The following is a 17,566-nucleotide window of genomic DNA, read 5'->3' on the forward strand; positions in this document are numbered from 1 at the left end:
TACCGAGTGCAATGTGGACCCAGGATATTGTTGATGAATCCTTGTTTAACGTCCGATTCACTAGACGTTGTCTCTTGGTGCTTGTTTTCACTTGTTCCAGTTATGAGTCAAAAGTCTGTCTTGGTATTCAACTCCTGGTGACTTGAGCTTGAGTGTTTGCTGAAGTGTTTCTAGGAGAGAAAGACACAGGAAGACTACAAAGGTGTGTACATGACTTCATCTATTATGTATGTGCTCTTAGTCTTGCAGGGGATTGGGGTATGTTTATTTGTTTTCAGTTTTGCATACCCGCTCCTGATATTTTTGTGGTGTACTGATGTGCACTTTGAATTTACGTACTAGATGTGTGGATCTTCCCAAAACACTGGACCTCCATTCTATCAGAAGGACGTCCCTAACCGAAGCATTTACTCAAGAGTCAAGTGAGTAATAAATCTGTGTTCACCACATGCCTCTAGATCTCCCAGGGGCACAAACAGATCTCCCAGGGAAAGTGCAAGTTGATACATAAACATAAAGGGGGGATTCCAGACAGGGGAAGTTGGCATTGGTACATTATTATTAAACAGTTCTGTGCCCATGTAAAATTTACAAATGACATATATTCCTGCCCTCCACCTTTCTCAAAGTGTTTTTCTTCAACTCTTTTACAGAAGAGCTTCAATACAAAATCGGACAGATTAAGAATTTCAATATTGCCGGAAAAAAGTAAGAAATTGGAGAAGTATGGAAAGCCTGTCAGGAACAACAGGCATACAAATGACCATGTCCAGACTCTCAGATGTGGCTGAGGAACTTCGAGAATTGGATGTGATGTTTAACAGTGGATTTGATCTGGATGTTGTGGAGAAAGGATTCGCACGTAAGCTGATCCATGCTATCAGTACTGAAGATGAAGTCTTGGAATGTGAGGCGTTGAAAAGTCTTGGCGATTTGTACTTGCGGAAAGCTAAGATGAAGGATCACAAGGCTGAGAATTTTAGTAAAGCATGTGGGCTGTACATAGATGTCCTGAGATATTGTAGAAGTGCAGATGAGAAACAAGTTATAGAACATCGTATTAAATATGCAGAGAAGTGTACTAAACTAAAATACTGTCAAAGTCACATGGAATCAGACATTGAGGTTTCAGATACCCACACACTGGCTGTGTCGATGGAGCTTCACAACTTGAAAAAGAAAACCAAGCTGAGGGGCTATGGTATAGTTCCCTTAATTGAAGCTTATACCAAATACTTTGTAGCAGCAGTTGCTTGTACATGTAAATGTAAACACAAGGAAGTAGAATCCTTGAAGAGCATTGGAGACCTATATCTTGACAAGGGAAGGATTGGCAGAAACAATGCAGCATTCAACAAAGCAGTCGGCCTATACCGAGCTGCAATGGACCGCTGTGACGATTCAGATGGCAGAGAAACGCTGGAGCACCGCATCGAGTACGCGGAGAAAGTCAAACGAAGAATGAAGGTATGACAGCTAAAAGCCATTTACAATTTCGTCAGTGATGTGGTTCTCGGTCTTTTTGTTCGTTTGTCTTGTTGTGTGCTTACAGTTCTATGATTGTCGGAATGAATTGATTTTTTTTAACTTAACAGTAGCATATCTTTCTCTCAAGGTCGTATTTTACATAGTCATATTCATTATGCTCGATTCTCCAAGAAAACGATGCTTTGTATGAAGTGCGAACTTAACGTCAGGATATTGTGTTTTACCTTACAAACGCAGTGTGAAATGCGAAATCCATACCACTTTATTTTGTTTTCAGAAGCGACAAGAAGTTGGACAATCCAGGAACAACCTGGTAGTACAGGCCAGTGGACACATAGATATCAATGGCAAACAACAGGAAGACACTGACAGGTTGGTGGACAGTTTTTTAATTCTAACTTGAAACCTCAGGTCTAATTTGAAGGAACGAATTGGTTGTAATGATAGCTCATGTCTGATATAGTTAGATACAAATTATGTAAATTGAGGCTTGAATTTTTTTTAAAAAGACGGAATTTTACAGTTCTTGTATTTGATATTATGGGAATTTCATTTATTGTAATATATGGTGGGCAGAAAATTGCTAGATATCAATTACTCTATGATCTGCTACAGTGACTACATGGAAGAGCTGCAAGAGGGGTGCAGGGCCCTGCAGACAGGGGACCTGGATGCTGCGGAACAACACTTTGCAGCTGCGCTTAAGGCCGTTCATGTGAAAGGTGAGACAAGATGCCTTAAATATTCACATTTCATTGAAATTATAATTATAATTATAATTTTGTTCTTGTGCTCTTTTGAAATTCTAGCTAAGAAATGTACTGTTGTGTTTTCAATGTATCTAAATACCAATAGGCAATACAGCACAATCACAGGCAAAACGCACATGATAAATTACCTACAATGCATAAGTAACCCAGGGCCAGGGTTTCACTATAAAATAGTCTTTTCCACTGTGATTGACCACCCTAGCAATGTAAACCAGAAATGAAATAATAAATAAACCCACAAAATTGTCTGTATATTTTTAAGACTTTATTTTGACATAGTGCGTTCCAGGTTAGCACCGATTCATAACATGAAAATGAATTAAAATAAGATAACCTTTGATAACCCAAATCTGATTTGTCATTCAGATTCAACTACAGATGAATACAAAGAAGAGGCGGAGCCACTGTGCAAGTTGAGTGACGTTTACCTGGAAAAAGGAATCCAGTCGAAAGACGGAAGTGACTTCAATGCAGCACTGGTAAGAGCAAAAATAGAGGATAGGGAGGGCATCAAACAAATGATCCTAAGAGTTAGTCAGTTATTTCTTGAGCATGTATTGATGGTAGATAATGTAGTGGACATTGGCGACTCAGGAATTCAGAAGTCCATATTGAAGAAAGATCGAAAGTACATAGAAGAAGAAATGAAACGAATCGACCAAGAGGTCGACCCTTATACCATTGATGACGACGACCCAACGATTAGAGAAGTGGAGAAGGAGAGAGCGGAAGCAATCAAAGTATTGTTTCAGGCAATTGTTCAGCAGCGAAAAACGTTCATAGCTGGCCTTGTAGATGAATGTATTGAAGCCATGGGCCCACCTCCCTGTAAGTACGCAATTATAGGTTTGGGCTCACAGGCCACAGGATTGGTAATCCCATACTCTGACCTGGAGTTTGCTATTTTGGTAGAGGATGAAACCAAGCAAAATGTGAAGTATTTCCGCAACCTCACTCATTACCTGCATCTCAAAGTGATCAATCTGGGAGAGACCATTCTACCAGCCATGGGGATTAAGTCTCTGAATGATTTCTACTCAGATGATCCAATGGAAAACTGGTACTATGACTCTGTTACACCGCGTGGGTTTGCGTTCGACGGAGCCATGCCGCTTGCATGCAAAACTCCACTGGGCAGACGAACAAGTGAGCTCATTCACACACCTAGCGGTATGATCAGTGTTCTAAAAGACGACATTACCCTGCATTTAAAGAAAGGCTACCATCTTGCTAGTGTACTGGGCAATGTGTCTCTGATCACAGGAGAACAGGGCTTGGTCGAAGAGTACATGTCGTTATGGAATCAGCAAATGAAAGAAAATAATGGAACAATTCATTTTCTAACGGTAATAACTATGCTGATTGAAAATCAACCAACGTTTGTTATTAAAGATCTAACTGCAAACCTGATGAATGTAAAGAAAGAAATTTATAGATTTTCAAGCCTTGCCTTGACTTGTTTGGCGCTACTTCATAACAAACAACCCAAAACTATCTGGGAGACTATTCAGGAGCTGTTAAACGATGGGGTTGTCAATAGTGAAAACGCACATCACTTGATGGTGATGGTCAGTATCTCAGCAGAACTGAGGCTGCGGACATACATGAACAATGGTGGGCAGGTGGAAAACTTGTCAGCTATGTCGTCAATGTCGACGAATACAGATATTGCGACAAGATTGAAGAAAGTGTTTTACTTCTCAAATAGAAAGCAGCTCATGAGATACTATTACACAGCACGGCCGCTAAAGCAATGCATTTCCCAGATAAGAGACGGCAGGGTACAAAAAGTACACGCAATATTCTTTGACAACTCTTCAGAACTAAAAGCAGAGATCTACGAAAGCTTGTGTGATTACGAAAGTTATAAGACGTGCACAGAGCAAACGCTTCAAAAGTACCTATCAAAATATGGTGAGCACACTGCACATGTTAATACTGCTAAGGCACTTGTTGAGTTGGGAAACGCATGTAACAAACTTGGTAATCACAGAAAGGCTATTAGTTATTATGAACGGTCACTGCAAATAGAACGCCGTATTTATGGCGAATACACTGCACATCTAAGCATTGGCTCCACACGTAGCAACTTGGGAGTCGCTTGGAGTAACCTCGGTGATCACAGAAAGGCAATCAGCTATTATCAACAGTCACTACGGATGAAGCGGAGTATCTATGGTGCGGACACTGCACATCCTGACATAGCCTTATCACTTAACAACTTGGGTGCTGTCTGGAGCGACCTTGGTGATCATAGAAGGGGGATCTGCTATTATGAACAGTCACTACAGATGAGGCGGAGTATCTATGGTAAGGACACTGCACATTCTGACATAGCCGACTCATTTATCAACTTAGGTAACGCATGGGGCGACCTTGGTGATTACAAAATGGCGATCATCTATTATGAACAGTCACTACAAATGATGCGGAGTATCTATGGTGAACGCACTGCACATCCTCACATAGCCTACTCATTAAACAACTTGGGTATTTCCTGGAGTGGCCTTAGGGGTTACAGAAAGGCAATCAGCTATCATGAACAGTCACTACAGATGAGGCGAAGTATCTACGGTGAGGACACTGCACATCCTGACATAGCCTCCTCACTTAACAACTTGGGTACCACCTGGAGCAACCTTGGTGATCACAGAAAGGCGACCAGCTATTATGAACTATCATCAGAGATGAGGCGGAGTATCTATGCTGAAGATACTGAACATCCTGAAATAGCAGGCTCACTTAACAACTTGGGTACCGCCTGGAGCAACCTTGGTAATCATAATAAGGCGATCAGCTATCATGAACAGTCACTACAGATGCAGCGAAGTATCTATGGTGAGGTCACGGCACACCCTGAAATAGCCGTCTCACTTCACAACTTGGGTTCCACCTGGATAAACCTTGGTGATTACCAAAAGGCGATCAGCTATTATGAACAGTCACTACAGATGAGGCGAAGTATCTACTCTGAAGACACTGCACATCCTGACATAGCCGACTCACTTAACAACTTAGGTAACACATGGAGCGAGCTTGGTGATTACGAAAAGGCGATCAGCTATTATGAACAGTCATTACAATTGATGCGGAGTATCTATGCTGAAGACACTGCACATCCTTATATAGCTTACTCATTTAACAACTTGGGTATTGCCTGGAGTGGCCTTAGGGGTTACAGAAAGGCAATCAGCTATTATAAACAGTCACTACAGATGAGGCGGGCTATCTATGGTGAGGACACTGCACATCCTGACATAGCCGACTCACTTAACAACTTGGGTACCGCCTGGAGCAACCTTGGTGATCACAGAAAGGCGATCAGCTATTATGAACAGTCGCTACAGATGGAGCGGAGTATCTATGTTGAGGACACTGCACATCCTGACATAGCCTTATCACTTATAACTTGGGTAAGGCCTGGAGTGGCCTTGGGGGTTACAGAAAGGCAATCAGTTATTATGAACAGTCACTACAGATGAGGCGGAATATCTATGGTGAGGACACTGCACATCCTGACATAGCATCCTCACTTAACGACTTGGGTAATACCTGGAGCAACCTTGGTGATCACAGAAAGGCGATCAGCTATTATGAACGGTCATTAGAGATGAGGCGGAGTATCTATGCTGAAGACACTGAACATCCTGACATAGCCGACTCACTTAACAACTTAGGTAACGCCTGGAGTAACCTTGGTGATCACAGAAAGGCGATCAACCAGCATGAACAGTCACTACAGATGAGGTGGAGTATCTATGGTATGGACACTGCACATCCTGACATAGCCAACTCACTTAACAACTTGGGTACCACCTGGAGCGACCTTGGTGATCACAGAAAGGCGATCAGCTATTATGAACAGTCACTACAGATGAGGCGGAGTATCTATGGTGAGGGCGCAGCGCATCTTGACATTGCCTCCTGTCTTAGTAACTTGGGTACTGCCTGGAGTGGCCTTGGTGATCACAGAAAGGCGATCAGCTATCATGAACAGTCACTACAGATGATGTGGAGTATGTATGGCCAGGGTACTGCACATCCTGGCATAGCCTCCTCACTAAACAACTTGGGGCTCGCCTTGAGTGGCCTTGGTGATCACATAAAGGCGATCGTCTATTATGAAGAGTCACTACAGATGATGAACACTATCCATGGTGAAGACACAGCACATACTAACATAGCCTCCCCACTTAACAACTTAGGTAAGGCCTGGAGTAAACTTGGTGATAACAGAAAGGCGATCAGCCATTTCGAACAGTCACTACAGATGAGGCGACGTATCTATGGTGAGGACACTGCACATTCTGACATAGTCGCCTCACTTAGCAACTTGGGTGAAGCCATGTGTCACCTTGGTGACCACAGAAAGGCGATCAGCTATTATGAAGAGTCACTACATATAAGCCGGAGTATCTATGGTGAGGGCACTGCAAATCCTGACATAGTCAAGTCACTTAACAACTTGGGTGCTGTCTGGAGCGACCTTGGTGATCACAGAAAGGCGGCCATCTATCTTCAACAGTCACTACAGATGGAGCGGAATATCTATGGCGAGGACACTGCACATCCTGACATAGCCTTCTCACTTAACAACTTGGGTAACGCCTTGAGTGATCTTGGTGAACACAGAAAGGCGATCAGCTGTCATGAAGAGTCACTACAGATGATGCGGAGTATCTATGGTGAGGACACTGCACATCCTGACTTAGCCGGGTCACTTAACAACTTGGGTATCGCCTGCAGCGACCTTGGTGATCAGAGAAAGGCAATCAGCTACCATGAACAGTCACTACAGATGATGCGGAGTATCTATGGTGAGGGCACTGCACATTGTGACGTAGCCAAATCGCTTAACAACTTGGGTGCTGTCTGGAAAACCCTTGGTGATTACAGAAAGGCGATCGGCTATTTTGAAGAGTCACTACAGATGAGACAGCGTATCTATGGTGAGGGCACTGCACATTGTGATGTAGCCGACTCACTTAATAACTTGGGTGCTGTCTGGAGCGATCTTGGTGATCACAGAAAGGTGATCAGCTATCTTGAAAAGTCACTACAGATGAAGCGGACTATCTATGGTGAGGACACTGTACATCGATATCCTGACATAGCCAACTCACTTTGCAATTTGGGTAATGCCTGGAGCAACCTTGGTGATCACAGAAAGGCGATCAACTATCATGAACAGTCACTACAGATGAAGCGGAGTATCTATGGTGAGAATAATGCTCATTCCGACATAGCTGGCTCACTTAACAACTTGGGTGCCGAATGGAGCGACATTGGTGATCACAGAAAGGCGACCGGCTATTATGAACAGTCACTACAGATGTGGCGGAGTATCTATGGTGAGGGCACTGCACATCCTGACATAGCCGTCTCACTTAACAACTTGGGTACCGCCTGGAGTGACCTTGGTGATCACAGAAAGGCGACCGGCTATTATGAACAGTCACTACAGATGTGGCGGAGTATCTATGGTGAGGACACTGCACATCCTGACATAGCCTTCTCACTTAACAACTTGGGTGCCAACTGGAGTAGACTTGGTGATCACAGAAAGGCATTCAGCTATTATGAACAGGCACTACAGATGAGGCGAGCTATCTTAAGTGAGGACACTGCGCATCCTGAGATAGTCTCCTTACTTAACAACTTGGTTGTAGCTTGGAGGAAATTTTGTGATCAAAGAAAGGCGATCACGTTTCTGAACAGTCACTACAGTTAAGTGTCTATGGTGCCTTTTGCCAATTGTGAGAACACCCTGACATTACGAGCCCATTTATCAAGTTGGGTTGCACATGGAGTAAAACCTTCGTGATCAAATTAAGGCAATCGTGTTTTCTTGCTCTTTCGAAAAAAGATGGTAAAAACCTAGGATGAGTAATTGATAGCAACGTTCTAAATTCATTCTGTATATGAATGATGGCTACCTCTTTTGTAGTCTCTTTCAGTTACAAATCATTTGTAAATATTGCTGAAATGTGGAATTTATATCCTTTTTTACGGTACTCAGGGTATTATATAGTGGACAGTGCATTTGTACTGATTTTCATTGTGACCGAGTATATATATTTTTATCAACAATACCACAGATAATGAATAATACTTGGTTAGCGAATGTTCACTGTATATATATACATACATATATATATATATAGTGTATATATATATATATATATATATATATATATAGAGAGAGAGAGAGAGAGAGAGAGAGAGAAATATGCAATTTTCTTGTAGGTGACACACTACTAGACCAGAAATGTGCAAACTCACAAAGGACAAATATACTGATGTATGTCATGATCATGTCATCTAAAAAGAACGATGTGAATGAAGAACTATATATTTGTCTACATAATGTTTTAAGAAGAGACAAAAGATTGCAGCTAAAGATGGAAAATAACATAATTTTTTCTCTTATCATGCATTTATGTTATGTCGGACATTGATATGCCATTAAGTCCTTTGCCATGATTGTAATTAAATTCATCTATCTAGATCAACAACGTTGTTCTTCCAGGGTGTTGATTATTACTGCCAATTGTGTACATTACTTTGAAAACACGTGAATGCATTTCATATTAGCAAATACGTACATTGTAAAGTTCCCCAGTTAAGTCATTGTCATGAAATACCACCACTTTATGTACACTACTTTCCACAACTGCAAATGATATCAAACAACCCGCTTTTGTATTAAAGACATTTTCATCTTGTCAGAGTTAAAAACATTTCGTATCTTGATGATAAGATCAAACAGACAGCACATTTTGTATGGTATAAATTTACCAGTACTATTTGTACTGGATAGTAGAGAAATGTGTTTGTTTTTCACATGAACCGGATTACGATGTTTGATGACGTAAATTTGAACTTGAATACTGTTCCCGCCAAAATCTTTACGTTGCAATTGGCTGCAGTTGACATGACCTCCGCTGAGCGTCAAATAAAAGAGGGCTTTGAAAGGAAATGAGCAGGCGAACTAGAGTTAATTCTCACATTCTCACATTCTGTAGTCTGTATCTTGAACTCAACCATATTCGATTTTGGTACCTTAATTGTACACCCTATTGTAAATTTTGAAGCGTCAAAGATTCTAAATTTGGGGTCCTTGACCATGTCAATTCCGGTCCTATAGGCGAAATCACTGTGTTCTGCTTCCTCTGCTAGCCTTCATGTAGCCTGGTATCCTACCGTATTACAGAAGAGATCCGAGAGCTATAATACGGTTGGATAACAGTCTAGCCTTCAAGACCCTAGACTAATCGAAAGAAGGTTGATAATGAGAAATGACATTGTTGTGGGTGTATTACATTATGTTCGTATTACTACAAGGAGACATTTTACCTAACATAAGATATAAACAGCTTTGGGAAAGTCCGACAAGTGCAGACCAGGAGGCAAGGACAGGGCGACGGCTACCGTCATGGCAATAGGCCTGGCCTCATTCACAGATGTGTGTACCATAGGTCTAGCAGGGGGGGGGGGGAGACGTTTCAGCACATAATGACTAGGTGTAATTGTGGCACACTCTCTCAATTATAGAAAACGAATAAGACAGTTATTCCTTCTTTATCTGACAAGACACTTCCACCCATTAAACATGCTTGATTGAATAAGGGCATATCTAGTAGGGAAAGTGTATGATCATAAAGTCAGGGGGAAACCCCCAAAAGGGGAATTCCATGACTAGTTGGTAAGTCCACTAACGTCGACCGCGTGACTGTATTTTTTTGCATTTTGCGACTTGCAGTCGCAAAATGCCTTCTGGCCAGTGTAGTCGCCGTTGTGATGTTGTGATGTTGAGATGAACGGACCTGTTCAATCCATGCCAAACATTTGTATACCTGTTAAAACAGGCATTTCTTCAACATGTTCGCACTAGCGCAGTGGTAAAGTTTACGCATTCTAAACCAATGCACCCGGTTCGAATCCGGGGAGGTAGATTTTTTTCAACTTTTTTTTCTTTTTTACATCCATTAAAATACTAATTTTTACATCCATTTGGCCACACCAATTTATTTCTTTGGTTAACGGATTCGCCGCTTCGTTTTTTTGCCGAATAGAAATAAAAATAAAAAAAAAAAAACTTAAAAATGCCCCGCAACAGAGCTCACTCAAAAACAGGCAATGTGTAGTGAAATTTGCTGCAGTTCACGCAAATTTTAACAGGTGGCGTCTAGATCTGCTGCAGTTCAGGCACATATGTGAATCTCTCCATGCGCCAATATCAGGTTTAGTTATTCTGTTCTATTCATATGACATTCTAATAACTAGAAAAAAACGTTCACACACGCAAACATTGGCAAAATGCCAGCTTTTTTAAAAGCACTTGTTACCAATACAGCTAAGATCTTGACATTATTCATGTAGGGTACAGCCACTATTATAAAACGATAACTGCAGTCGCTATCGAGCTGACCTGTGGCGCCCGATGGGTCAGTTGGGACGCTGGGACAAACACCGAAAACACCGAATCAAAAAGTAAAAGAAAGCACAAGACAGCAAATGGAGGTAGGATACGGATATATTATTCTGTGCCATTGTACAATTCATACGGAAAACAGACACAAAGACACGTCCCAAATCAACATTTCCATTTTTTTATGAAGGCAATAAGGTTTTGCCTTTCTTTCCATTTGTTTGTTTGAGTTTGGATTTGCTGATGGTTATGTATTACTTGTACTATGTACATATCCTGTCACAGCCCATTATACAAGTCATGACTTGGTTTGCATATTAGATTATGAAATTTCAAAAATCCAATTAATATTTATTGCACTTTTAGTCATGGGCCACGTGATTAACCACCGAGCAAAACTCATAGAATATACATTATTGCGAAAAGGGTTTTCATAAACATTGTTGAGGATTGCTATAGATGTAGACTCTACATTTGTGAATTTTGTATCAGAATTCAGGTGTGCGTTTATTATCAATTTGTACCATACGTTTATCAAAGAAGCAACAGGAAACGAAAGGACCAGGGAAAAGGAAAGGTGGTGATGACAACAGACTCACCTCTCCTCCCACAAAACGTCAGGCAATCTGTGACGTCACCAACCAGGGAATCAAGACTGGGTAAGTAATATGTAGACTTGATACATCACGACGACAAAACAGATGTAAGTTAATAGCTAAATAGAGTTCTGTGATCGCGAATATCTGCATTTTCTGTCTTATTATGCATATACAGCATTCGTTAAGAAAGGCTTCGCGCCCTTACTACTCAATATTTTATCATCGAAAGTTTACCACGTTGGGAAATCGCAGTAAGATTAACTGCTTCACAGAAAAAGCATCATCGTTTTATGCTTTGCATCAGAACATATAATTAGGGCTGGGTATCGGTACAGTGTACCGGTACAAAACCGGTTTTTCTTATTGGACCGGTCCAGAAAAACCGGACCTGAAAAAATTAGGCGGACCGGATATTGGACCGATTAGAAAATTAACAGATTATTTTATCAGGCATTCACACGTTTTGGCGCTTGCAGGTGGAAGAAAATAACAAGAGTGAAGTAGTGTAGAGTTTATCTATAGTAGTAATTTCTACCAAGGATTACAGTCAATCGTACAGTTGTAGTTAGCGTTGTAGGATTCTGAAACGCCAGTGTAAGTCTAATACCCCACCAAACAGATTTCTTTGTATTCTAGTGAAATGGACCATTGGTATGAGTCATACTGAATCAGGTCCAGGTTAAATAAATAAAGGTTCAGGTCCGGACCTGGACCTGATCCTTTGGACCTGAACCGGACCTGGACTTGAATTTTCTGTACCGGTACCCACCCCTACATATAATCCATTTGATATGGATCCAGTCTACAGAACCACATATATCATCAAGACGTAATGCATATAAAGTACATAAACGATTAAGTATCACATATTCTTATCAACACTTCGGGGGTAACAGTGACTTGTTTCCTTACAGAACGACGGTTGGAGAATGCAGCTCTAGTACTAGACCAGTAAGCAGCACTGACAAAACAGAGGAAAACACTGATGACAGGTATGTCCATTACTTACATTCGTTTTGAATTAAAGGAAGGTATTAAAGGAAACTATAAATGTACATACGGCTGGCTTACAATGTATATATAAACTTGCTGTGATCACGATACTGCTGTTTACTTTTAATCCAATATCTTCATAAATGAAAATACGTATACATTCTGGAAGGAGATAACCCCTACAGTGTACAAATAGGCAAACAATGTTTAGAATTCATAGCATGCGTCATTTTATAGTTGTCTCCAAGTTAATTGACTCATATAGTCTTGTTTGTTTGTATGTATGTATAGATGTACTTGGTCTTACGACAGTCGCTGTATTTCTGTTGTTTCAATAAATTTTGCTGTTGAATAACGCCATAAAATAGTAAAAGAATTTTCACTAAATGCACTTTGGTTGTAATCAATTTATCTAGCACTATTTCGATGTTTCCTGAAATAGGGCTCACTGCTCAGTGAGATGTATCAACATGTCAGTCGTATCATGTTGACAAGAGTATGGAATACTTTAACGTTAAGATTATGCAACATACATTTTACAGTATATATAAAGAACACCTACAGGAGGGCTGCAGGGCCCTGCAGACAGGAGACCTGGACACGGCAGAACACAGCTTTGCAGCTGCGCTCAAGAGTGTACATAATAAAGGTAAGTTTTTATAATGTATTTATCCAACACATTGCCAAAGTATTGTAAGACACTATATTCTTTAATACTAACAATACTGAAAGTGATATCTTATATAGATATATTTGACGTGTGTATAGGTATATGTTTCGAGCTCTATGTTTTTTGTGTGCAAAACTTGGGGTCGCTCTGAATGAAGAAATGTCATTCTCAACAATAGATGCGGCTTAAACAACATGTATATGAGTAATGGTGTCACTGTAACAAAGTTACAGGATATTTAGCAATCCTTAATTGTCATTGATGTTAGAATGATGCACACAAGGACACGAAAAAATATAATTGAGATGAGATTTGGCGTATTCGGATGCTCTGCATACATTAACTGCTAGAATTATGTATTGCAAAAAAGATTTAGTATCAAAAAGTATCAATTTTCTAAAATGCTACTTTTGTGACAGGCCAGCACACAAAAGAGGCAGAGCCGCTGTACCAGTTGGGTGACGTCTATCTGAAGAGAGGAATCCAGTCAAAAGAGGGGGGTGATTTCACCAAGGCTGCTGCACTCTGTAACGCAGCACTGGTAAGAGCAAAAATTGAGGATAGAGAGGGCATTAAACAAATGATCCTAAGAATCAACCAGTTATTCATTAAGCATGTAATGAAGACAGCAAAAGTCATGGACATGGGTGACACAGAGAAACACAAATCAATATTGAAGAAAGATAGAGAGTATGTAGAAGAAGAAATGAAACGAATAGAACAAGAGATAGATCCTTATTCCCTTGATGACGACGACCCAGAGATAACAGAAGTGGAGAAGAAGAGAGCGGAAGCAATCAAAGTTTTGTTACAGACAATTGTCCAACAGCGGAAAACGTTCTTGGCAGGCCTTGTAGATGAATGTATTGAGGTTATGGGTCCACCTCCCTGTAAGTACGCCATGATAGGTTTGGGTTCACAGGCCACAGGGTTGGTAACCCCATACTCTGATCTGGAGTTCGCCATTTTGGTAGAGGATGAAACAGAGCATAATGTTAAGTATTTCCGCTACCTCACTCATTACCTGCATCTCAAAGTGATCAATCTGGGAGAGACCATTCTCCCAGCCATGGCGATTAAGTGTCTGAATGATTTCTACTCAGACGACCCGCTAGAAAACTGGTTCTATGACTCTGTAACACCGCGAGGGTTTGCGTTCGATGGAGCCATGCCGCATGCATGCAAAACTCCACTGGGCAGAGGAACAAGTGAACTTATTCACACAACAAGCAATATGATCAATGTTCTGAAAGACGACCTGACGTTGTATTTAAAGAAAGGCTACCACCTTGCTACTGTACTTGGAAATGTGGCATTGATCAAAGGAGACAAGCGCTTGGTAGATGAGTACAGGTCGTTATGGAGCCGTCAGCATGAAGAAAATGATGGAATATTTTCATCTCAAGAGGCAATTACTATGCTGAGTGAAAATGCACAAATGTTTCAAGAGCAATATCTAACTGGCAATCTGTTGAATGTAAAGAAAGAGATATATCGATTTTCAAGCCTTGCTGTGTCTTGTTGGGCGCTACTTCATAACATACAACCTACCACAATCTGGGAGACTATTCAGGAGCTGCAAAACGGTGGGTTTGTGAATGGTGACAACGCACATCACCTGGTGGTGATGGTCAGTATCTCAGCAGAACTGAGGCTGCGGACATACATGAACAATGGTGGGCAGGTGGAAAACTTGTCAGCTTTACCGCCAATGTCGACAAATACAGACATTGGGGCGAAATTGAAGAAAGTGTTTTACTTCTCAAATAGAAATCAGCTAATGAGATATTATTACACTGCCATGCCATTAAAGCACTTCATTTCAAAGCTGAACGACAGTGGGCCACAGAAAGAGCAGTCCATGTTGTTTGACAACTCTTCAGAACTAAAGGTAGAGATATACGAAAGTTTGTGTGATTACGAAAATTCTAGGAACTGGGCAGAGCAAGCACTTAATAAAAATCTTTCAAAACATGGTGAGCACACTGCACATGTTGAAATTGGCAATTCACTTGCTAACCTGGGTCAGGCTTGGACAAGCCTTGGTAATAATGGAAACGCTGTTATTTATCTTGAACAATCTCTACAGATGTTGCGCCGTATCTATGGTGAGGACAATGCACATCTTGACATAGCCGACACACTTACTAAGTTGGGTACCGCATGGAGGTACCTTGGTGATCACAGAAAGGCAATCGAATATTATGAACAATCACTACAGATGAGGCGAAGTACCTATGGTAAGGGCACTGCATATCCTGACAGAGCCGACACACTTAACAACATGGGTATCACCTGGAGCGACCTTGGTGATTACAGAAAGGCGATTAGCTATTATGAACAGGCACTACAGATGAATCGGAGTATCTATGGTGAGGGCGATGTACATCATGGCATAGCCAACATATTTAACAACTTGGGCCTCGCCTGGAGTGACCTTGGTGATCACAGAAAGGCAATCGTCTATTATAAACAGTCACTAAAGATAATGCGGAGTATCTATGGTGAAAATACGGCACATCCTGACATAGCAGGATCACTTAACAACTTGGGTAACGTCTTTGGGAGCCTTGGTGATCACAAAAAGGCAATCGACTTTTATGAACAGTCACTACAAATGAATCGTCATATATATGGTGATGGCACTGAGCATCCCGACATAGCTATGTCACACAACAACTTGGGTAACGCATGGAGCGAATTTGGTGATCAAAAAAAGGCAATCCATTATTATGAACAGTCACTACAGATAACGCGAGGTATCTATGGTGAGGACACTGCACATCCTGACATAGCCAACTCACTTAACAACTTGGGTAACGCATGGAGTGGCCTTGGCGATCTCAGAAAGGCGATCAGCTATTATGAACAATCACTAGAGATGTATCGGAGTATCTATGGTGAGGGCACTGCACATCCTGACGTAGCAATGTCACTTAACAACCTTGGTGCCACTTGGAGCAACCTTGGTAATTACAGAAAGGCAATTGGCTATTATGAACAGTCACTACAGATAAAGCAAAGTATCTTTGGTAAGGACACCGAACATCCTGACATATCCGCGTCACTTAACAACTTGGGTAACGCCTGGAGTGACCTTGGTGATCACGGAAAGGCGATCAGCTATTATGAACAATCACTAGAGATGAATCAGAGTATCTATGCTGAGGACACTGCACATCCTGACGTAGCTGTGAACCTGGACAACTTGGGTGCCGAATGGAGCCATTTTGGTGATCATAGAAAGGCGATCGACTATTATGAACAATCGTTACAGATGAGGCGGAGTGTCTATGGTGAGGATACTGCACATCCTGACATAGCCGGTTCACTTAACAACTTGGGTAACGCATGGAGTGACCTTGGTGATCACAGAAAGGCAATTAAGAATTACGAACAGTCACTTCAGATGAATCAAAGTGTATATGGTGAGGACACTGCACATCCTGACATAGCCTCCTTAATTAGCAACTTGGGTACCTCCTGGAGCGACCTCGGTGATCACAGAAAGACGATCGGCTATTATGAACAGTCACTACAGATGATGCGTCGTATCTATGATGAGGACACTGCACATCCTCGCATAGCCGACATGCTTTATAACTTGGGTTCCGCCTGGAACGACCTTGGTGATCACAGAAACGCTATCGGCTATTACGAGCAGTCACTACAGATGAGGCGCGTTATCCATGGTGAGGACACAGCACATCCTGACATAGCCGACTCACTTAACAACTTGGGTGTCGCCTGGAGTAAGCTTGGTGATTGTAGAAAGGAGATCGACTATTATGAACAATCATTACAGATCAGGCGGAGTATCTATGGTGAGGACACTGCACATCCTGATATAGCCTCCTTATTTAACAACTTGGGTAACGCCTGGAGTACATTTGGTGATCACAAGAAGGCGATCAGCTATCATGAACAATCACTACAGGTGAAGCGAAGTACCTATAGTGAGGACACTGCACATGCTGATATAGCCGACTCACTGAACAACTTGGGTACAATCTGGAGTCACCTTGGTGATCATAAAAAGGCTATCAGCTATCATGAACAATCACTACAGATGAAGCGAAGTACTTATGGTGATGACACTGCACATCCTGACATAGCCGACTCACTTAACAACTTGGGTGAAGCCTGGGGTTACCTTGGTGATCACAGAAAGGCGATAGGTTATTTTGAACAGGCATTACAGATGAGGCGAGCTATCTTTAGTGAGGACACTGGACATCCTGACATAGCCGACTCACTTAACAAGTTAATTGTCGCTCGGAGGAACCTTGGTGATCACAGAAAGGCGATCACGTTTTTGAACAGTCACTACAGATAAGTGTCTACCCTATGGTGCCTATTGCCAATTGTGAGAACACCCTGACATTGCGAGCTCAATAAGTAACTATTCACATTATCTATATATTACTAATGGCTACCTCTTTTACTTAAGGATAGCATCTTTTAGTTACAAATATGTTATAAATATTTCAGATGACATACTTGAAAAAGATTGCTGAAATGTGCAATTTGTATCTTTTTTTTACTGTACTTAGGGTATTGCATGCTGGACAATGCAATTTTACTGATTTTCATTGTGACCGAGTATGTATTTTTT

The 17,566-nt window shown here is 41.4% G+C and overlaps 2 protein-coding genes and 1 long non-coding RNA gene across 3 annotated transcripts; all 3 read left to right on the forward strand.

Moving 5' to 3' along the window:
• Positions 1-765: 765 nt before the first annotated feature.
• Positions 766-1,891, forward strand: LOC118404911. The gene is made up of 2 exons (XM_035804293.1): positions 766-1,467; positions 1,766-1,891. The coding sequence occupies exons 1-2, from the start codon at positions 766-768 to the stop codon at positions 1,889-1,891; spliced, it is 828 nt and encodes a 275-aa protein (XP_035660186.1).
• An 8,754-nt stretch (positions 1,892-10,645) lies between these two features.
• LOC118404089 lies at positions 10,646-12,280 on the forward strand. Its single transcript, XR_004829741.1, has 3 exons — positions 10,646-10,781; positions 11,230-11,348; positions 12,203-12,280. It is a non-coding gene; the product is annotated as an uncharacterized LOC118404089 (long non-coding RNA).
• Positions 12,281-12,803: 523 nt separating this feature from the next.
• Positions 12,804-14,854, forward strand: LOC118404912. The gene is made up of 3 exons (XM_035804295.1): positions 12,804-12,930; positions 13,371-14,073; positions 14,729-14,854. The coding sequence occupies exons 1-3, from the start codon at positions 12,804-12,806 to the stop codon at positions 14,730-14,732; spliced, it is 834 nt and encodes a 277-aa protein (XP_035660188.1). The 3' UTR covers positions 14,733-14,854.
• The last annotated feature ends 2,712 nt before the right edge of the window (positions 14,855-17,566 follow it).

This window comes from Branchiostoma floridae, chromosome 17 (assembly GCF_000003815.2).
Source record: "Branchiostoma floridae strain S238N-H82 chromosome 17, Bfl_VNyyK, whole genome shotgun sequence".
In the NCBI taxonomy this organism is placed as follows: domain Eukaryota; kingdom Metazoa; phylum Chordata; class Leptocardii; order Amphioxiformes; family Branchiostomatidae; genus Branchiostoma; species Branchiostoma floridae.